Raw genomic sequence first — 23,334 nt, forward strand, 5'->3', positions numbered from 1 at the left:
CAAGCTGCTGAAAAGGGGTTTTCATGCCCAGTTAACTCCTTCCGTGGATGAATAACAGCTAAAGGGAAGAGACTGGTGCATTTACAGAGGCAATTAGCCTTAAATGCTTCTCTCTCAGACACAGAGGTGGCACACTCTGGGGCTTTTCCTATCTCCAAAATCTGTGGGTTTGAGTCATTATCCCTCAGCCCTCACTGGCCTTTTGATAGCTGCCCTGGAGCACAACGCGCAAGCTGAGAAAATCCCATCAAGTTTAGATTTGGTTTGAAAGACATCTGGCGTGGAGCTGTAGGCCAATAGCAGTCCTGTATGGTAATGTGTAGAGTTCACCAGCATGTCGCTCGCCAAAGAAGCACAATTAAGCATGGTAGCCTCTATTGTTTTGAACAAATTGTTGGTATTCTGTGAAACTGGTACCCCTCTCAATGTTGTACAGTGAACATGATGTTGTAGTTGGCTTAGCTGATGATATAAGGTTATGGTTTAGCCCTAGGTGTGGTGTGGATAAGTGGAGTTAAAATACTAAAGGACAGAACCTTCATGTTGTTTCTAGTTTTTGTGCTAAGCTAATTTCACTAGCTCTCAGATCTGTTTGATTTTGGTGGGCAAAACTTGAAATAAGAAAATCTCTTTCTTTCTGCAGAACCTGATGGCCAAAGCATTGTACGACAATATGCCCGAATCCCCCGAGGAACTGGCCTTCCGTAAAGGGGACATCCTGACAGTCATTGAGCAGAACACGGGAGGCCTGGAAGGCTGGTGGCTCTGCTCCCTGCACGGCCGCCAAGGCATCGCCCCAGGCAACCGACTGAAACTGCTAATCGGACCCATGTTTGACTCGCAGTCACCAGCTGCCTCCGCGGCTACTACTGTTGCCCATTCTCCTCAGAGCTATCAGCAGAAGGCTGGTTCAGGGTCTCAGGGGCTCTACCAGGTGCCCCCATCCCTCCAGAGTCCACAACAGCAGAGTGTCTACCAGGTTCCGTCTGGACAAGACGTCTACCAAGTCCCACCAAGGAGTACACTAGCTGCAGACAACACACCCAGCAAGGTGAGAAACAGTGGAGTCCTACCCTGAGGAGTGCAACTTATTACTACTATCATTACTAATTAATCTGCAATTTGCTTTTTGTGATTAATCCATGGATAGCAAGCAATGTGGAGGTTTTAAATACCAATGGCTGATTTCACTGATAACCATATAATAGAGAGGAAGAACCAATCAGTGGAACACTTGTGAACACAAGATTTCCCATCCCTGATTGAGTTACCTTGCTATAGTTAACCGTTCATTTTCATAGTCTAAAAAGTAAAGTATGGAAAGGTGTCATATTTAAACCGCTTTAGAAGAAAATATTCTTGCAGGAGTATTCAAAGTCTCTGCACTTGGAGAACATTTGGTACTATGGTTTACACATAGTTGTTACTTCTCATACAGACTAGAAGAAAACACTAGTAGAAATAGAGGAAAAACTGAGGAAAAAGTGGTAGAAATAGAGGAATGGGGTGTGATTATAGAGTGGATCACAGTGGATTTAAAACATCAGCCCCAGTAGAGTGTGATCTGTTCTGGTGAATGTGGGAATTACTAGTTATAGGATGTGGTGTGTATGCATTTACACGTGACCTGTTGGCGTGCAATTTGCAGCTGCTTTCCTCAGTGCGATAGAGAGATTGTGGGTCGGATGTGAAAAGAGAACATGGGTGAACTGGGCCTGGCGTTCACCACAGAGCAGGGTAGTGTTTTTGAGCCAGGCTCCCATATTACTTGTATATTGGCACATTTTGGGTTGCTGAGCCAGTCTAAGCCACAGAAGGGCAGTGAATGTGGGAAAAACCTTTGGAAAAGCAAACAGCATAGAAATGTGTTTTGGATTTTGGTGGAGCCCAGGAGCCTGAATATATATATATTTTTTTTTTTTTTTTAAATGCTGCATATGGTCAGTACTTACCCATTTAACTTGGACTGGTTACAGTAGTGCATTTCCATGCAGAGTGTCCAATATAGTTTTGTTTTATTGGCTAGATCAGTTTTATACTTGCTTGATCAGCATATACTGAATCACTGTACATAGAGTCTATAATATAGCAAAGAAGGATAACCAGTTTTCTACAGACACTCACATTAGGTCTTGTACACAGGCAGAGGAATTATCCACACATGTTTATTTACAATACTCAGATATACAAAAGCTTTATGTTTCAATGAGTGGGTCATTGCCGTCGCCCATGTAATGCTCGCTGACGATAGCAAGCATTAGCCATAAAACATAAATGTTTAACAGTAGTCATGTTAGATGATGTTCTCCGACCAACTTAAGCTTAGCATCTGTCACTTTAGCAAATGACTTGATTTGGGTTAATAGCTGTTTTGGTAAGCTAATGTTAGCTAAATGTTAGATAATAATAGTTGTGGTAGATGATGTTACCTGACAGCCAAACTAATGGCACTTTTCCATGATACAGTTCTAGCACTGCTCGGCTCTACTCTACTCGGTTTGGTATCAGGCATGTCGCTTTCCATTACTATAGTACCTCCTCACCTCGCCCCAGGTACCAGGTACTCTCCCTAATGGAATGGTGCTAGAACTGTATCATGGAAAAGCAACACAAAGACATGTAAGCTTTTTATAACTAGTAGATGTGAGTCACTGGATTTTAGTAAACGGCTACTTAGGTTCTGTTTGCAGATATTAGATAACATAATTGCAAGTGTTAAGTTTAAATAATGTTTGATAACAATAGTCATTGTAGATAATGTTACCAGACATTAACCAACTTAAGATAGTATAAGCTTACTATCTTGTCACTAACTTAAGAAAGTTAGTTAATGTTAGCTAAATAATACTAGTTTTAGTAGATGTAAGTGGATTTTAGTTAATGGCTGCTTAGGTTCTGTTTGCAGTTATTAGCTAACTATAAACATAATTGTTAGGTTAGGAGTTGTCATGGTGGCTAATTTTAGCTGATGTTCGACAACATTAACCGTAAGGGACTCATGTTCGCTAGGATAAGCTATTTTTACATTAGTAATGGCAGCTTGGTGAACTATTTTGTTATGACTTTGGCTCAATTGTGGACAAATAGGCCATGTCTTAGCAAATGCTATGTAAAATTGCTTGTAATGCACCATGAGCGTGAGAGGAGTGATCCTCATTAAAGGAAAGTCATTGCCAGGTGTGGAAAAGCATCATTTCCCTGTTTATTCAACTGTTTAACTAGTTCCAGCACCTCAGACCGGCTCATTCCTCCAGGAGACGGATAATAATTATATGCTGGATTAGATTTTGATACCCTAAGGGTTTTTTTTTTCTTTCATACAAATCAGCTGCAGTCATCATATAAATGAGCTAAGGTGTGCATTTAAGTAGGTAAATAGTCAACAGGCGCCAGGAGCTTAGGGGATTTGTTTGGTCCACTGCACAGGAGTGAGTGTTAAAGAGTCAGTCAGAGCTGTGGTGCTGTGACTAGAGACCTGCCAATCAACCTGAACAGTCACACACACATCCACACTCATGGACCTGTCAACCAACACCTCTCTTTTCCAGTAACAGGCCTCAAGGCTTAGCTGAGGAATGGTATTAAAAACCGCTTTGGTGATAGCATGGAAAATTAAATGTGCTTCAAACAGCAATGCGTGTTGAGCTGCAATCATGTTATTGGGGAGATTAATTTAAGTCTTGGACGCTGACGTTTCCCTCCAATCTGTGGTTATCAAAGTGCTGCAATTTTTGGCATTTGGTCCTGTCCTGATAAATAGAAGGATTTTTGTACGACTGTGAGTGTGCATGTCTGTGTATTTGCAGGAGTCTAGACAAGGCTCAGTTGTTTTCCAGTGACTGTCTGGCTGTTGGACAGATGCACCTTCAGTCTCTGTGACTACAGTCAGTCCTGTTAAAGCCAAACAGCAGGAGGGCTATTAGTAATGAAATTGCAAAAGACCAATTTATGGAGAACAATTGCTAGTAGTATAAGAACGGTTCCAAAAGCTAAAAAAAATCGTCATATGTTGCATTTATAATGATATGACTGCTTTGGTGGACATTTTACTCTCCTACTTGATTTTTCTGAACTATAATCACTATAAATATTTCAATCCCCCCATGTAAAATATAATGATGTGTAATCAAACCCTGACTTTTGCCCTTCAAAACACCGATTGTTATTGATAATTGGTGTATATTATTGATGACAAACTGTGAGCGTTGACTCATCTTGTGTGTGTCAATGTAACGTGTCATTTTCTTGTTTACCATTACGACTGCGCATGTCAAAACACGCGCATATACCCTCTTTTTAAATGATTATGTAGGCGGATGCAGGCTTCTTAGACTGATAATACCCTCTGAAATTCCTCTAAAGACTTCATCCCCCTCTCTTAGAGAGCAATTCCTGCATGTCCTTCGCCATGTGTGTCGAGTCAGGCATGTCTGCTTCACATACCCTGCAGAACGCGTCCTCCGTTTGCATGCCAGCTCTGCAGTGTAAATCCAGATTGGCGTCTAGTTATTTTCTCTTCATGTGGTGTAGGGCTCTGGTATATAAAAGGCACACTGGGGTTTGGAGCTCTCTTCCTCTCTGGCTGTTTGGTTTGATGCTGCGGCCTTGTCCTTGGGTGACCCTATTGGGAGTTACCCCCACCCTCTGCTCTCCCACACTCCTTAAGGCCTCTCTGAGTTGGGACCATGCAGTTCGGCATATGCCTGCAGCTCTCTGTTCACACAATGAGCCCCCTCACGCCAAGGCCAGGAGATGTCTTGTCACCGCCTTTTAGCATTCTGCTCCTAAAGGCCCATTTTTCATCCCACTCCACTTCTTCTCCAGTGAGCGCTTTCTTCTGCAGCTCTGAAAGGTGTGTCTGTTTCCGTCTCCTCTGTGCTTCCCCCTCTCTGACTCAGACTCTTAGGTCACGCTTGTTCAGAGATTGGTTGGGTTCAGAGTTCAAAGATCTCCGTCTTATCTACTCCCACCAGACGGCCTTTTCATTCCTCACTTCCTGCCTTCATGTGGTTTGCTCCTTGTATGGGCATTTCCTCCATTCACTGTGGCATACCTATAGATTCAATCTGCTCATTGGTGTCATAAAGAGGTAGGGGGTGGAACAAAAGGATTAATAAACTACAACTCAACCCCACAACTCAAGGAAGTCCTCTGATAACTGTTTATGGATGATGAGGGTGTGCCATCTACCTTGATAAAGCTCCTTTTGGAAGTAACAAGATTATGTGTAAAGAAAACCTGGCTTTTTTTTGTTTGCCTTCACCATATTTTCTCTGCCTAATCAGCCACACAGTGATCTCAGTAACAGATAAGTGAGTTATTTCTTCCTGGAGCAGGCCGGCTCCTTCAGATGCTTGTCTGCTCCCCATTGTCACATTTGTGATGAATCACTGGCCCGTGATAATGTGACCAAGGGGCCAAGGTCGTAAATAAGCTGTACAAAAGTTGCCGGCACTGCGTTGTACATACTTTTTGTTACATATGTTGTACAACTGCAAACTCTCTCCCTTGAAAGTTTAGAAACTGAAAATATGATGAAAAGGAGGAAAAACAGGACATTTTTAGCTGTGCTGCTACTAACATGAGTGGACGTTGTCAAATAGCTTTTTTTAAACTATTGCTCTGAACCCAAAGAGAGTTGTTTTCATGAAACAGAACTCCACATAAAACAGTAAAAATTATGATTTAGGCAACCAAAGCAATTTAATTTTTTGTCTTCGCCTTTGCTTCTGTTGGCCAAGCCATTACTTTATTCCAGACTCAAATATCACAACATCTATTGGAGAGACTGCCAATAAAATCTACGACTGAAGGTCATGGTTTTCCAGAGGATGAATCGTACTGGCACCAGAAAAAGGTGGACATGTATGGGTGTTTATTGACTTATTTTTGACAAAATACATGGGAAAGCAATTACTTCTTGATCAGTTTCAGGTTAGGAAGTAGTTAGGTCAGGCTTTTAGCCAGCAGGGTGTCTGGGCGTCCTGGGGACTGGGGAAATAATAAGAGATTAGTCTTCCTACTTTTAGGCAGGACGCCCCAAAGATGCCCTATCTTTTCCTCCCGTTTCCACCGAAACGATGTTGTGGTGACGCATGCAAAATTTGGCTGCGACAATGTTACAGAATTGGCATAATAATTAATTTTGTTTTTTCCGTTTTTTTCCATTTTGAGTTTACTTGCCCATGGTCCTTCAAAAAGCCTCAGCGTGCCCCATTTTTACCTCAAATTTTCAAGAGTTAGGTACATTTTATCACATTCCAAAACCCATTACCAGTGTTGCCATATTAGTGTATATATCTCCAAGTGGAGGAGGTGATAAAGTGGGTGGTTCTCCATGCAAGAATGTCTTCTTAGCAAAATGTCCGCCAAGCAGTAGTCCAGAGTTTCAGAGCAGTTTGACACCAAATGCCAGAAGATTTGTTGTGTATTGTTTCTGTTATGAGGATATTCCATTGTTTTCATGGAAAACCTTTATATTTTTCATTGCCTTTACCAAGTGCTATTTTTTTTTTTTTTTTTTAAACCTAACCACATTAACTACCAGAAATTGTATCGTCACCCACATTTCTTTTTATGAAATATTATTCTGAATGCAGCTGGGTTGTATTTGTGATCTGAATGCCAAAGTTCAGCCTCACGAGGACACTCTGTCTTATTCCCTGTTACGATTTAAGCTTCAAGACATTTCTCATTTCACATTATCCTTTTTCCTTCAAGGATTATGCCTTTGACATTGTTGCAAACGCTGAATGTCAAACGCATCTTTTGTCATTACTTCTCTGCACATAATCGCGCCGCCAGATTAAGAAACCGCTTTGATCTGAGAGGATAAGCGACGATCTCTGTTACTGCATAAAATCTTCCCTTTTAACGCTCCTCATTAAGCCTGCTGTCTGTTTAGGTTTAGCTACTTGGAGGTGTTATGAAGACGGCTGAGGCCTCACAGGATTCGAGACTTAATTACTCGCATTAATTAGTTTGTGACTTTAATAAGTTGGTGCAGCTCCGAGCAGCAGGCGGGGGGGGGGGGGGGGGGCATTACCACGCTGTTCTGAGGAGCAAGGAAAATGGCCCACAATGCTGCAAGACACGTCTTTATGATATGATTCAGCAAAGCAGAGAAAAGGCAGGTTATTACAGAGAAGAAATGCACCCTACATTTAAAGGATGCTGTCATTTACAAAATATAACTATTTTAGATAACACAAGAGTGATTGCACGTGTGGTTTGCTGAGGTTGGTTGTCCTCTGGTGGCCCTACTTTTAAAGGTGAACTCACAGTTCTGCGTTGACAGAGGGAACGGTAGAAACAGGTGCGTGTCGTCCAGTTTGGTGATGAGGAGGTCTGAATAAGGAGATGGATGGATGAAATTCTATAGTGCATTTGCCACATCAACGGCAGCATCATTCTCACCATCTTTTCTTTAACCGGAACCCTGTTGAAAAGCCTTTTTTCAGGGCTGTTGATTCATGTCAGCAAGTCATTAGCAGAGGGGAAGTAGATGTGCGTGTGTGTAAGTAACCGATGAAAAGGCGTGAAATGATGCCGTCCTTTGAAACCTTGTTGTTATTCACCCACTGGCGCTTTTGCAGAAATGAAGCAGGGTTGGGCACCTTGATGGAAAATATGATATGGGAAAATATTACATAATTTATTGAGCCACCTCGAAACAATAACAGCTCCAATTGGTGGTTATGATGATGACGCTGAAGAGATCTGTTTCCAAAACCCCCAAATAGTGTTGGGTTGGGTTGAGTCATATCGAATGCCAAGGCCGAAAATACACGTGATTTGCATAATTTTCACTTTTCAAACAATCCAGTGTTGCCACGGTGTGTTTTTCCACTTATTTATTCAGGTCTTTCCTTTAATTGGCCATCTGTCTGCATAACGCAGTGTGGCAAACATATGCAAATTGACCCTCAAGGCAATTAACTGTGTTCCACTTTATTATAGGGCTGCAGCTAATGATTGTTATCATTTTATATTTATTTAATTGATTGGTTGGCTTAATATAGTAAGACAGTGACCATCACAACTACTCATTTCTACTCGCACAGATTATTTTATTATCATAAAAAAAACTGTCCAGCATTAAATCATGGTACGACAAAGATTTCACGTTGCAGAATTCAAACAAGTGCATTTTTGGCACTTTACAAACAAATGTACCTAGTTAAATCAAAACAGATGTTGCCAGTTTATTAGGATTAAACAAGGTAAAATGGGAGCAGAATAACAACAGTCCAGCTCGGGGCTTGGTGTCGCCACTGATTTACTCCACTGGTTAGATTCTCAACCCTCCAATTGATTTGATTCAGCTCTAATTAGGGATATTTTAGAACATTTGTAAAAAAGGATATTTATTTCCATGTGACGTCTAGTTAAATACGTCAAACAAACATAAACAGAGGAAAAGGTGCAGCCACCACTTACGGGACCTACGAAAAACACCTTACATAATGTAAAGGGATGAGTTTTGTGATTTTAAGTTCAATATCAGATAACTGAAATGAACATACATTTTAAACCTCGGCTTCATGAACGTTCTGTCCTTTAACGATTCAGTTTGTGGTGATGTTACGTTGTATCTTCTGTATACAGAGTTGTATTTATGTAACTAGGTGGGCCTTTATAATAGAAACCAAACATCAGTTTCATCTCTACTATCATGTACAGCAACAATAACATCATGTGATTGCATTGTGATAATATGATACAGATGACTGATTTATCTACCGCACCTTCAGCACTGACTAAATGTTGAGCTGCCCATCAGTGCACAACAGAACGAAGTTGTGAGGTAGTTGTTGACACTATGACGACACCTCTCAAATGACTCTGGGGTAAAGCTGAAAAGTCTTGCCTGCCAAAACCTGAGCCTGCCTGGATGCTAAGTAAACACAGTATTGCTGAAAGAGCCATGAATCACTCATCGTAATGTGTAGGAGCGTTAACAAGGCATCTATCTGCCTCCTCGGCCACGAGTCTAAACCTGATCCCTCTTAAGACTCGTAGTTTGCTCTGCCTCGTCCATGAAAGAATCCTAAGTGCCCATCACCTGAGTGGGAACAAATGTTTGCACAGTCGCCCCGGCTCTTCATGATATCATCGCTCTCTTTAAAGACCGCTATCGCGGCCATGCAAGCATCAACCTCATCGGAGGCGGTAAATATTTACCCAGCAGCAATTATAGCAGCGCCTAGCGGCCTCAGAGCAACAGCCTGCTGGGTAAACAGAGGGACGGAGATGGGAAATAAATGAGCACTGTGCATCTGGCAGTGGCAGAGAGGAGCTGCTGACGGCATGAGAGCAATGACACGTACCTGTGGAAAAGGTCGTGAAGGTCTTTGACAGACACCTCGCTGCCATCTGTGTGTGACAGAGGAGTCCAGACATCTGCTTATCGTCAGCATGCAGGCTCCACCCGCAGGGACACAAACAGCCGGGCTAAAGTGACCTTTTACCAAGCATCGCTTTGTTGTTACTTAGTGAAAGGCCATCTCCCTGTCAGCCGGGCTTGGTTACAAGCTCTAGGAGGTTGTTTTTTTAAATTCACAGCACATTTAGTTTGCAAATGAGTACAAAATAAACAAAGGATATACAGGTGCATCTCAATAAATTAGAATATCGTGGAGGAGTTCATTTATTTCAGTAATTCAACTCAAATGGTGAAACTTGTGTATTATATACATTCAGTACACGCAGACCGAAGAAGCACATAACCCAAGTTGCTTGAAGTCCAGTGTTAAGTTTCCACAGTCTGTGATGGTTTGGGGTGCAATGTCATCTGCTGGTGTTGGTCCACTTTGTTTTTTTGAAAACCAATGTCACTGCACCCGTTTACCAAGACATTTAAGAGCACTTCATGCTTCCTCCTGCCGATGAGCTTTTTGAAGATGCTGATTTCATTTTCCAGCAGGATTTGGCACCTGCTCACACTGCAAGAAGCACTGAAAGTTGGTTAAATGACCATGGTATTGGTGTGCTTGACCACCATCTCCAGCAAACTCACCAGACCTGAACCCCATAGAGTATCTATTGGGTATTGTCAAGAGGAAAATGAAAAACAACAGACCAAATTGAAATTGAAAAAATTGTAAATTGAAGCAAAACACCAAATATTGGAGTCACAAAATCCATTAATATTAACTTTTTCAAATACAATTTAACGTTTTTTTCTGGATTTCAGACTTAAACCCCTTATATCACATATGTACAGCAGTATGTCATCCACCACATACATTATTATCAAGTAGATAAAACATCTTCAAATGTATACACCCAGAGATGTATGAGCAACCATGCGTGAGAAGAGTGAAAGCAGTTCAGCTATTTATTCCTCTGCTGGCTTATAACAGAGCTGGTTGACGTATTTAAAGCCCACAGTGTAGGTTTCAGCGCTGACCCCACAGGCCCTTTTGGGATGATGTATGTATGGACAGGAATGCCAACAATGAACACCTTAAATCACCATGGGCTTGTTCAGATTACACTTATGAGAACCATATGCACTACTGTTAGTCAGACTCCAGCTCAGATGAATGGCATTCCTTTCCATACTAGGCGACGCACTCTCATTTTCCGTTCCTTTCTTTTTCCCCTCCCTCCTCCACCACTGTTTCTGTTTTTTTTAAATAAATCTCTTTTACAAACCAATTCCTCCTCTCTCTCAGATACATTAATCCCATTCGCAGTTGGCTGAGGTTATGGCTCCTGCTGCTCACTCTCCGATCAATGAGTCCACAGTACAGGAGATGATATTAGGATATGAGCTGCGCTATATGGCGACTTGTGACCAAATAATGGAATGACAGTCTTATACCTCCCTTGAGACGTTCCCCTTTACCAGGAAGCCATGCGTATGGTTCCTATTTTCGAGCCCTGTTAATGAACCCTGTTTGTTCCAGTGTGGCAGTAGTGGTGCGTGGGGGCAGGAGGACGAGTGCTGGGCTGAGGGAATGACATTCCCAGCATTCCTCCGTCTGTCTGACGCAGCAAGGAGGTCTGCAGCTCTGCTTTTAGGAGATGCAAGACAACAGCATGGGGAAATGGGGGTGGAAACCCTGTGATTAGGTGAGGAGGGATTGATTAACACTGACAGGACAAGAATGAGGGAAAATCTGATGAAAAAGAAATGAGTAGGGGCTAAAATTAATGTCACAAACATTCTATAGATGAGTCTGGTTGTGTCTGAGGTTCCCCCACCCCAAGCAGTTATCACACCATTATAATAAGCCATGTCTGTACCACAGTGTAAAATATTGTAGAGGTGTGTTTTAATAGTGGTGGTCATGTGTACCAATGAGTATGTGATCTAAAATCTCTCAATTCAGGCAATACTGTGATGAAACGCCTTCTCAAACACCCGTTCAATCATAAAAACATATTTTCTGATGAAGTCAGCACTAGCGAAATAGCATCGCCTTAAAGTTCTCAGAAAGTGCTGCTCAAAGTTTTACTTTACCTTATTTTACTGCACACCCACATTTCGTTTCATGTTTTATTTCTTTTTTATTGCTTGAGCCGCAGTCTTCATCTGTTTTTTTTGCCCAGTAGAGCACTTTGCTGAAATAACAGCCCATCACAAGCCTTTTTTTACTCTGTATTCACAGCTTTATTTTGCATCCAGTGTGCAATCCAGCATGGATTGTACATTGAAGTAAAATGTCCCTAACGCAAAAATGTGCACAGATTTATTCACAACATCACATTTTTGGGTACTGCAGAAGAACCAGTAGCATTTACAGGCTAATATGAGCTAACTTTAGCTTTAAACTTGTTTCTCTTTTTGTTTAAGTCTCATATTTTTCGCCTCTGAATTGAGACCACAATTAGAGCACTAAGTAGATCAATCAAATTATATTAAAATGAAAGGGATTAAATAAAACACCACTGTCTTGTTGTGGTCTTGCTTACTAATGTGGCGTAAAGTAAGCTAAAGTTGCCAAAATAGCAATTACTGAAACGGAAAACAAATGTATTCTGTTCCACATTTGATCACATTTTACCAGCTTTATAAAATTACAAGTTATTATTGATTATAAAGTGAATCTAATATTGTTTTGGTTTTGCTCATTAAAATAGTTTTACGGAGGCCCCTAAAGGGACATGGAGAAAAAAAGAAATGTTTCGAGTGCTCACCAGATAGTTTCGCGTGCGCACGTGATCGTTTCGCGTGCTCACCAGATACTGTTAGAGGCTAAGCTAAGCTAACCAACTATGTGTGTGCGTGCGTGTGACGTCAGTGAGTGAAACAGGAAGAAATGTGTTGTTTATGTTGGAGACCCGCAGCGAGAGACTGTCACGCTTCATACTGTTGCTTGGTTATGTTCTCTGCTTTACGAGAGATTCTCATTGTACCCAGAGAGGCTGTGCATCACCCTGCAGTAATGAAATAAAGTGCCAACACGTTGACTTTCCCAGTTGTCTTTGCCAGTTGTCTAAGTATTTGCCATAGTGTTGGCAGAAAAGGCGCAACTCGAAATGTTGGAGCGGCTGGCGTTTGTAACTGTTAATGAATAAAATGAACAACACGATCCAAAGTGATGTATCCTTTGCGTCGAAACAGACTCCAAAGACTTCAAAACATGTTTTAAATGTATTTCAGACACAACCTGACTGTGACGTAGACAGCAAGTAGAGCTAAAAGATAGCCGAAATAACTCCTTCAGCTACTGTCATTTTCACACAGAAACACAAACCGAAATGGCTGCAGTAGATGATCTCACGGACATCATGCCCACATGCAATTACTTTCTGATGAGCACGAGAAAGTATTAACACGCTAACAACGCCAATCCGGCAGTTCCCCGAACCGTAGTAAAGGGACCGCTAACTCCTTAGCTTGGGTTAGCTCGTTCGGCAACAACACAACAGCTGCGGGACTCCGTCTGCGTTGAACACGGCACTTTATTTCATTACTGCAGGGTGATGCACAGCCTCTCTGGGTACAAAGAGACTCTCTCGTAAAGGGGAGAAAATAACCAAGCAACAGTATGAAGCGTGACAGTCTCTCGCTGCGGCTCTCCAACATAAACAACAACACGGCGCACACACACTTCCTGTTTCACTCACTGACGTCACTCACACACATAGTTGGTTAGCTTAGCTTAGCCTCTAACAGTATCTGGTGAGCACCCGAAACGATCACGTGCGCACACGAAACGTTTCTTTCTTATTTTTCTCCATGTCCATTGTTTTTGTCTCAATTTTATATCTTTGCTTCATTCTTCAAACCAAGCACAAGCACAACAAAGAAAAACCCAAAACATGAATAAAAAATGAGCGAAAAGAAGAATAGTCTTATATTTTCTGCCTCTTTTTAACAAGACATTGATTAATAAATCTGACAGGAAGCCTGGGTCATTGGGATACATAGCTGGACTCCTAAATTCTAGACCACCAGGATGCTCTGTGAAGGTTTTTTTTTTTTTATCTCTCTGTATCTTCAGGTTTAGCTGTTTATCACTTTATTTCCTGGGTTCTTCACAATATCCTGAAACAGGGAGGGTACGTCTGTCACAGAACATATATCTTACCTCTGTTGTTATCACTATCTGTCTCTGTGCCGTTTGAAGTCTGGGATTACAAACGAGCAAAACAGCAAGAGTGCGAGGACACAGGGGACAGCAGTGGGTTTGTCGTTTGTGACTGACTCAGCATTTGTGACCGACTGAGTGAGCACTGATGTCCTTATTCAAGCAGAAGCACTCATTGTTTGTCTGTCCTCCTGCTGTGATTGGACAGGTGGTGACCCCGACCAGAGTGGGACAGTCCTACACTTACAGCCCGGGCCAACACAACCAACCGGACCTCTATGATGTCCCACCCAGTAGACCGCAGGGGGTAGGTGTCCCACATGTCCACAGCATGTACTGTACAACAGCAGGACCTATTCTGTCTACTTATGGCTGGACAGTTGAATCATCTAATAATGTAAATAATCATCCATGAGGGTTACGACGTAATTACAAAAGCGAATGAAATTATATTTGTAAGATTGAGGTAAAATGTTCAAGTCATGTTTGCATGAAATGTTGAAATGAAAACATTCTTTAACATATAGTTTAATGGATCATACCAGTATGCTCTTGTCTTTGTACTACAAATATCACATACTTCACATTCATTATCACCATTGTCTTCTATGTCGATGTGTGTTCAAACATTTGAATGCATTTTCCCACCTGTAAGACATCCACAGCTTTCCATACAATTAAATTACAGGATATATTCCTTCTGTTATGTATCAGATTGATTACATTCATTCTGCACTAGGTTTTGTCAGAGTTCCATGTTGTATGAAAAGAAAAGAAAAGCATTTGAACAACTGCTTCTATCCTATTTTGTCCCAAAAGATCCTTCAAATTGTTGTCTTTAGCTTGTTAACCTACAACGCTGTAGTTTCACTCATTAAGTAGAGCTTGTTTTTGGTTTACTGCATTATTTAAAGGAAGATTATTGAAGATTTTGTTTTTGATAAAGACTATAATTTACCTTAACCTAATCAAATTAACTGAAATTTCTAAATGGCATAGTAGTTTTAAAACATTGTAAGATTCTTTCACCTCACTTGTTAAACTTTACCTCTCCTTCAAGGTGTATGATATTCCACCTGGTCAGATGTTCGGAGGTCAGCACAACACAGCCAGAAACCAGGGCGTCTATGATGTGCCCCCCTCTCAAATGGACCCCAGGACACAAGGCATTTACGACATACCTTCGTCTTCGCAAGGAGTAAGAGAACATTTCACCACATTGAAAGTGCGCATTATTCAGACACACCATTTGTTTTCGGCAAAAACAAAGATGGATTGAGGAAGCGATGGGCGCTTACGTCCGGAAAATGTTATTTCATGTTTATTGATACAGTTCCTAGTATTTCTCTTAATTGTCTGCAATGAATGAATAATACATCCAATGTCATATTTATGACATTCTTGTGGCTGCACTTAATGAAAGCTTTGCCTGCCAGGAGAGTTTAACCAAGATTCCTTGAGACTGGTTCTGTCTGAAGTCTCCAAGAAAGGATAAAAAGTCAAGGACATAACTCTTTTCTTTCCAGGCCCTCTAAGATTTCGCCAGACTTCCAGACCCAACCAGGCAGAACCCCATCCGTTTGTTTATAATAACGTGAAATATGCTGGGACCTGTTATTTGCGTCGCTCTTAATTACAGTTTTAGGCCGGCCATGTCGAGCTGTAAAAAGTGCACTTTTAACACTGATGGAAATCACTTACTGGCCACCATTTTATTCACCTTACTGTGTTACCGTCATGCTTTGTGTCATGTACATCAAGAAACACACTCTGCTCTGTCTGCTGCTGCTTTAGAGGAAGGAATCAAATGTTGATAGTTTGAGGTTTCAAATTGAGAAGAGCCAGAAGTCGTCTTTACTTCCCCAGCCTCTAACTGCAGCACTGTTACACAAAATGCTTTTCATGTTGACTGCTCTCACTAAGCTGATTCCTATATTGTCTTGTATGAACCGGCTTTTATAATTGAGGTCAGCTGTTGATTTCTCATCAATTTTGATGAGTGCACATATGTGCCTGACAATAGCCTGCAGAGAGTCAAAGCAGCAGAAATGAGACGGGAGGAAAGGATAATATTGCATGTAGCAACATGTTCTTGTGTCAGATTATTCAATCCAAAATCAGAAGAAAACCAGGTTTTCCAAAATAAAGTTAGGGTCAAGTAGAGACTACTGTATGCACAGGCTTCCAATAACCGTGTTATTACAGTGCATGTCCACGTGTCCCACGATCACTTGTGTAACCTGGTTTCCCTTTGTAACATGATGTCTGATAGCAACAACATGGTGCTTAACACAGAAACGGTGAGGTTGTTCTTTTGTGCACCGTTGCATTTGCGCGACAGAGATTTGAAACGGCATCCTGCTGTGATATGATAGCGTCAAGTGTAGCCCAATTGCATTGTGGTTCGGAGTCAAGCTTCCGCTTGGTTGTCAGCTAATCACGTTATATAAATATCGCATTTAACATTGAGCTCAAACACAACACAACTGAGCTTTGGGTTAATACTGTTCTCCTCGTTACTGTTGTTGTTTTTTTGTCAGACAGAGTCATGGCCACCACTTATGCAACTCTTGCTACCTCAATTCAATTCAAACAACTTTATTGGTCCCAAAAGGGCAATTCATTCGTAGCTTAAACCATCCACAGAGATAAGCACATAAGACAACACAGTCATACATATTCAACAACAGGAAATAGTAAATAAGATGTATGTCCTAAAAATGTAAACATAAGAAACATCAGATCAGCATCACATGCAAGCAGCATCAACAGGGCAGTGTTCAACAAGCAATAGCCTACATCGCAGCTCTAGTGACTGCTGTGTTTAGTAAGCTAATGGCTGAAGCAATGAAGGACTTGGCATATCGATTAGTTTTCCTTACGGAGTTAGCCATGGAAGACTGCTCTGCCAAGCTCCGATATCTCACTTAGCACCAAGTGTCAGACCAGCCCACATTCAAACATTTACGTGTCGCATATGTTTATTTTTCGACACTAAAGGTTTGTATCAGGGGTTAGGTGTGATGGTAAAACTAACTAGCTAGCTTTAGGTAGCCATTTTGTGCCGTAACGTTTCTAAAGCAGCCCAAAATAGATATGCATTTACTATGTAAACAAAGACAAATGAGAGACTTTTAAATGGGTGTTCCATTCCATGAATCGGTTTTTGGTATGTCAAGTCCACCGTAGTTTCCTAAAGCACTTGGAAGAAGAAGACCGAAGGAAGGAGTCCTTCAAATGCTGCACTCTGTTTGCATTGTCACTAGTGCTTATACTCTGGGCCCTCATATATTTGGTTTTAGCATATATTCCTCAGACCTGTCCACACTTTCACATTTTGTTTCCACTAAGAGTTATGTACGGGTTCTGCTTATGTATATTCTGTATGTCCACTGTTCCATACCTGGAATTCTATAGAATCTCTGCATTAACTCAATGGTGGGGTCACAGCATACCAGTCCCCGAAACCCAGAATCTTTTAAATCACACTGATGAGAGCTTCAATAAAAACACCATACTTTTGTGATCAGCACATTTAGAATATTTTCTAAACTGATGGTGTTTCTCCTAAATTTGTAGTTATTGTTAGAGTCAAGGATTTTCACAATCCAGTAACAGTGTATTGGGATTTCACAGCTCATTACCTACTTATGATTATTTTTGTGTTCCTGGTGAACCAAGAAAGATATTGTCGTTGCAAAGCTAAATAATGAACACTACGAAAAGTGTGACATAGGATACACACATTTTTGTTTTATTAGTAGTTGTATCATGACTGAATGTTAAAAGGCTTGTGCTTTGAGAGACCTTTTTCTATTCCAAATGATTCTGTGACATTTGCAGAACTGTTACCTGAATGAATGAGAATTTACACTGATTGCATTTTTATGACTTTGCTCTGGAAATAAAAAAAAAAAATGTTTTTGTCCTCTTCCATAGGTTTACTCAGTGCCTCCCTGCAGGACCAACCCTGCACTCCAGGAGGGAAACTACGACTTTCCCCAGCCTCTCAAACACAAGCAGGAGGGCATCTACGATGTTCCACCACCTGCCCTCACCAAGCCAACACAGAGCCCCCAGTCGCATTATGACTTCCCTCCCAGTGTTGAGCCTGCTGCCCATCACCAACAAACAAATACCAACAGCAATGAAGGCATTTATGACGTGCCTCCGCCGGCCCTTCATTCGGGGGCAGCATCTCAAACAGACATATATGACATCCCCCGAAGTAAACAGCCCTCCCATCACAAAACTTTGCCCACTGACAGAGACGGAAGCAAAGGCATCTACGACATCCCCCCTCAGGATGCCCGAGCTGTAGGAGACGTGACGGACGGTGTGAACCGTCTGTCATTCTCCAGCACTGGCAGCACACGCAGCAGCATGTCCACGTCCTCATCCTCCACAGGCTCCAGCTCTGAGAGCCGCCTCGTTCTGGATGTGGATGCTGCTGTCCAGAGATTATACCGCCTTCAGCAGGCGGTGGAGGCTTCGGTCTGGGCTTTGCATTCAATGGCAGCTTCCCCTCACTGGAGAACATTTCCCTTCATGGAGCGTCATGCTAATGATGTCCGCACAGTGCTTGACAGGGTCCGGGCTGCTCTGGGGGACTTCATTGTGTTTGGCCGAGGGGCTGCGGCAAACGCTACGTCTCTGTCAGACTCCAGCCTGCATAGTAAGATGAGGCGGCAGCTGGGACGCCTGGAGGACTCGCAGCAGATCCTCCTGCAGATCTATCAAGTTCTGGAGAACTGCAGCTGGGCTCTGAACACACTGGCCTCCTCTGGAAAGCACCACAACAAGAGTGACGACCTGGACCGCTTCGTCATGGTCTCAAGAACCGTCCCCGATGACGCCAAGCAGCTGGTCTCCACTATAGGCAGCAACGCTGAGCTGCTGTTCAGGCAGACGCACATGGACGGGTCTTTCTCTAACGGGAGCACACCTGATGAGAACATGATCCACCCGCTCACGTCCCCCTCCTCAGATAACGACAACTACAGGGAGCAGACCAAGCCCTTCCCTGTTCCATCCAGCCAAGACAAAGACAACATGAACCACAGTGAGAAGTGTGTGAAGAGCTGGATGGAGGACTACGATTACGTACATCTGCAGGTAAACAAGACACAGTATAAGTACTTTTATTATTATTATTCATTACATTTCTAGAGCGCCATTATTAATGAACACATACTCACTGGTGGTGGTAAGCTACGTGTAGCCACAACTGCTCTGCAGCAGACTGACGGAAGCGTGGCTACCAATGTGCGCCAAACGGTCCCTCCGACCACCACCATCATTCATACATACATTACATGTTTTTTCGAAAACTGTGGGAGGAAGCCGGAGAACTAGGAGAAAACCCACGCACACTCACGGGGAGAACATGCAAACTCTTTGCAGAAAGGCTCTTGTTCCAAATGTGGCTCGAAGTTGTTCCAACAGGGGGTTTGAACCCAGGAACCCAGGCCTTCTTGCTGCAAAGGCGAGAGTGCTAACCACTAGTGTTGACCCTGTGTGTTGTGAATATTACACATTACACAGAGTGTGTGTAACTGTTAGGTGAGTTTATTGGCAGAGATTACATTTACTACTCGGTGTATAATTACTTTAAAACTAAACTTGTTTTTTTGGTAGACTTAAAATAAGCCTTTTATACTCTTTTGTGGCGTTAAGTTTCTACAGCAGCCCAAATGGATGTGCGTTCTGCATTTTGAAGCAGAAGCTTACTATGCAAACAAAGAGAAATGAGAGACTAAGTGGGTGTTCACACCCATTATTGTTATGCAAAGGCCACCGTAGTTTCCCTCAAGTCCTGCAGTCTCATCATCAGATGTGACTAGTTCTTATTCTCTGGACCTTCAAAACATTTGCTGTTAGCCCATGTTCTCCTGTAGTCTCATCAGACACAGTCACACAATCCGCATTTCTTCAGCCATGTTGGTGGTGAAAAGAAATACCCACTTTTCCTGTCTTCTCTCCGGCCAAAATATATTGAATTCTGGTATTCGTGCCACTCTCGCATTAGACTCGAATGCTCAAAAAGTGCAAAAAAGTGAAGCATGGAGTGATAATTTGTACTCGGTGTGACCGCAATTAGGCCTCTCCATACATCACGCATTATGTGTCCATGGGTTTTGCATAGCACCCTACCGTAACGGACACAGACAAACCATGTATTGGGGGATCACAGTATAGCAAGTCCCCAAACCCAGACTCTTTCAAATCATACTCATGGGAGCTTCAATAAATCTCCCATCATTTTGTGATCAGCATGTTTAGAATATTTTATAAACTAATGGCCTTTGTCCTAAGTGTGTAGTAAAAAAGAGTTAATGGTTTTCACAGTCCAGTAACAGTTTATTGGGATTTCACAGCTCATTACCTACTTAACGTTTACCGAGTTTCATTCCCTCTGTTGTCTGAATCACGAAGCGCGGATGATTGGTCTAACATGGCCGGTGTGTACGGAGTTCACCTCACATGCCTTCTCTCACTTGTTGGCCTTCCTCCACAGGGTAAAGAGGACTTTGAACGACAGCAGAAGGAGCTGTTGGAGAAAGAAAACATTATCAAGCAGAGTCAAGTCCAACTGGGCCAAGAACAAGTGAGGCTTCTTGTTTCTTTTATTCAATGTAGCTTCTGTGTAATTCTTCATCCTCTGCTGTAAATGTTAAGATATTAATTTACCATGTAATCTGTGACAAAGAGCCTTTTGTGTCTCATGGGAGCAAAGACTTAGCGAGACAAAAACCCGATCGGTGGAAGTCAAACATTGTTGTAACCACATTACCTCATAGATATATACTTAGAATAATCTTAGATATTTAAAACCCTGAGAGCATATGTTCTCAATCAGCTTCTTACTATGAGCGCTACAGTGCTACATGAACACACAATACTCTGCCAAGTGTTCTTTGGATCCTTCTGGAGGGAGATTTCTCTGCGCTATTCTTAATATGCTACCAATTTAGGATTAAGCAGTGTTTAAATCAAAATCTGATGACAGATGATGGGCTGAAGCAGATCGTTGAAGAAGAATTTTGTGGATTAAAATGAATAAATAAGGAAATTGTTCTTCGTTTGGATTCTTTGCCTAATCAAAAGCAGGCATCGAGTGGCGTTAGCTGCAGAAGACGGGCTTTAGTTTCACTTGATTTAATTTAACCTTTTTACCAAGAGTCTTTAGGACAAAATGAAAAAAATAAGTTCTAAAAACAATCAGAAATGCTTCATATTTAAAGCGGAACTAGACCGGAAGTTCCAATTAACGCTGTTTTTTAGTGTGTATCTGCGTCATTACCTTGTTTAAGAAGCCCTGAAGGTTCTAAACAAACAGTTCAGTCACTGCTGAGAACGCTGTGTTTTATTGTAATCTCGGGCTCAGTGAGATCTCTGAAAAAACCCGTTAAAGTTACGTAAGCAGGGGTTCTCCTGAACAGCAGATCCTCCTGCTCCGGGCACTAGTCCGGGCACATCCGGTTGCGTACATTGAACCGCAGAAGAAGAATAACGTCCGCTGTGGAGGTGTTTCACGAGTGACCGTGTCTTCTGACTCTGGGTATGACTCCGGGTCAAAGTCATAAAAGGGACTGCAGCGGGGAGTCATGAAGAAGCTATTTTTAAACATTGTTAAAATAATGTTTTGATAATGAGGAGCAGTGCATCCACCGTCCCAGGGGGGGAGCTGTGCTTCTGAGAGCGGGTGTGCTGATTATGTCACTTCCGGGTTGAGAGATTTGAGTCTCAAGTCTCGCGGCTGGGAAACACCTTCAGAAAAGAGGATTTCTATCGGCTCGTTTACAGCAACTAGGAGGTTTTTGACCATAAAAACAACTTCATGTATTTAAGTAGACCTCCATAACTAACATATATGTGCAACAGGACCACTCTATGTGAGCTTTAAGAAAATGTAACCAGCAAATATTTGGCATGTCATTTGGCATGAGTTTGTCTTACAGCAAAGGCCAGAAATGAAATTTCACAGAACATGACCTCAAATGTCCCTGAAATTCGATATTGTACATGCTAAAATAAGCATGATGTAGAATAATCTGATTCCTTTAACCCTTCACAGATCAATCAGTTCAAGAAGCTGGAGCAGGAAGTGATCAAACCCGTGGAGAACGACATCACACAGTGGGCGCCTCAACAGAACCTGCCTGTAACCTCGGACTCTTCCTCCTCCTCCCCCCCGCCTCCGTCCGCTGAGGTGTGCGCTCGGGACCGCCAGCTGCTCGGCTTCTACTCGGAGCAGTGCGAGCAGCACTTCGTCACGCTCCTCAGCGCCGTCGACGCCTTCTTCGCGTGCGTCAGCGCCGGGCAGCCTCCTCGCATCTTCGTGGCACACAGCAAGTTCGTGATCCTCAGCGCACACAAGCTGGTCTTCATCGGGGACACTCTGTCCAGGCAGGCGTCGGCGCCCGACGTGGCAAACAGGGTGATGAACTCCAGCAACGTGCTGTGTGACTTGTTAAAGACGGTGGTGACTGCGACCAAAACGGCCGCCCTGAACTACCCGAACACGGCCGCCATCCAGGACATGGTGGACAGAGTCACCGATCTCTCACACCACTCGCAGCAGTTCAAAGAACAGCTGCTGCAAATGGCTAATTCATGATTTTCAACATTTCACCACAGACTCCATGTGTACATTAATCTAACACAAATAATTATATTTACAGCATGCATATACAGTATATATATATATAAACTTATACTGTATACATGCTTTATCCTTTTCGTTCTTTTTGGATGTTGTAAATAGTTTGTTCTGTAAATATTTGCTTTATTTTTTTGTGTAGATTGTTTTATATTATGCATATTATGTAGATGCAGTATTGGTGTTTCTGTAGGATGTGTGGACATTTTTCGTGACATTCCCGTTGCATATTACGAAGCACCTTATGAGATGTCCAGTCGTTTTTCATTTAAACCTGTAAAAAAAAAATGCAGTTGACGTGTGTTATTGCTGGGTGTGACCGTAAAATATTGTAAGTCAAGTTAATGTCGATGTGTGTGTGGACATCTCCACAGAGTAAAATATTGTTCTTAACCGTGTGACTGTCTTCTTATTTGTGTTTGCGGAATGATTTTTTTGCAGTAAAGGGAAAAAGAGCTGAGTGGTTTGTTGACTTTTGAGGTCAACAGGAAAATAACAGTACTGTGCAATTAGGTGTTTTCCCCACTGCTTTTAAAACATTCACATAAAACCTCTGCAGAGTGTGTGAGGTGAGAATTTGTAATGGGTGCATTAGAAAGGAAACCACTCGACTCAATTGGGTACTACAAATACCTTTATATTTTAAAGCTCAGTCTCATCAGTGACGTTCATGTAAGGTTGGATTATTTTTTTTAAATTTTGTGTTTTTTAATTTCAGGTTTCAGGTGTCCGCATTTGGTGATTTTCATAGTCTAATAAAAGCGACTCAACAGTGCTGTTTTCTGGTCAGGCAGCGGCGGCTGCACAAGTCGCTCGCCATAGCGTTCGATTACAGAGCAAAGGCACAGACCTGCTCTGCCTTTATGTCTCATCGCCGTGTATGTGACTGACTGATGTTTCCTGTATAGTTAAAATGTACGTCAAAAAGCACAATGCTACGCTGCCCTCTCGCTGTTTTTCGTCCAGCAATTTAGCGGGAGGTGTAACGATGGCTCTACAAGAGAGGCTTAAACATTTCTTAAGGCTGGAATTTGATGGATAACGGAAGCTTTTATTAGAGGGGAGACCCACGACTGAGCTACCGGACCTTCTCCAAAGGAAGGGACAGAAAATGATACGTTCTTTTCA

At 42.2% G+C, this 23,334-nt stretch overlaps 1 protein-coding gene across 1 annotated transcript in view; it reads left to right on the forward strand.

The window, feature by feature from the left end:
- Positions 1–22,164, forward strand: part of nedd9 (neural precursor cell expressed, developmentally down-regulated 9) — a gene marked incomplete at its 3' end in the record, with an annotated part of 34,061 nt that extends 11,897 nt beyond the window's left edge. The window contains exons 2-7 of the mRNA XM_083900192.1: positions 644–1,051; positions 13,753–13,851; positions 14,605–14,742; positions 17,484–18,659; positions 20,062–20,151; positions 21,622–22,164. Of these exons, the coding sequence (XP_083756318.1) occupies positions 644–1,051; positions 13,753–13,851; positions 14,605–14,742; positions 17,484–18,659; positions 20,062–20,151; positions 21,622–22,164 (2,454 nt within the window). The remainder of the gene's footprint in view (positions 1–643; positions 1,052–13,752; positions 13,852–14,604; positions 14,743–17,483; positions 18,660–20,061; positions 20,152–21,621) is intronic.
- Positions 22,165–23,334: the final 1,170 nt, after the last annotated feature.

This window comes from Microchirus variegatus, assembly GCF_963457635.1.
Source record: "Microchirus variegatus genome assembly, chromosome: 13".
Taxonomy (NCBI): domain Eukaryota; kingdom Metazoa; phylum Chordata; class Actinopteri; order Pleuronectiformes; family Soleidae; genus Microchirus; species Microchirus variegatus.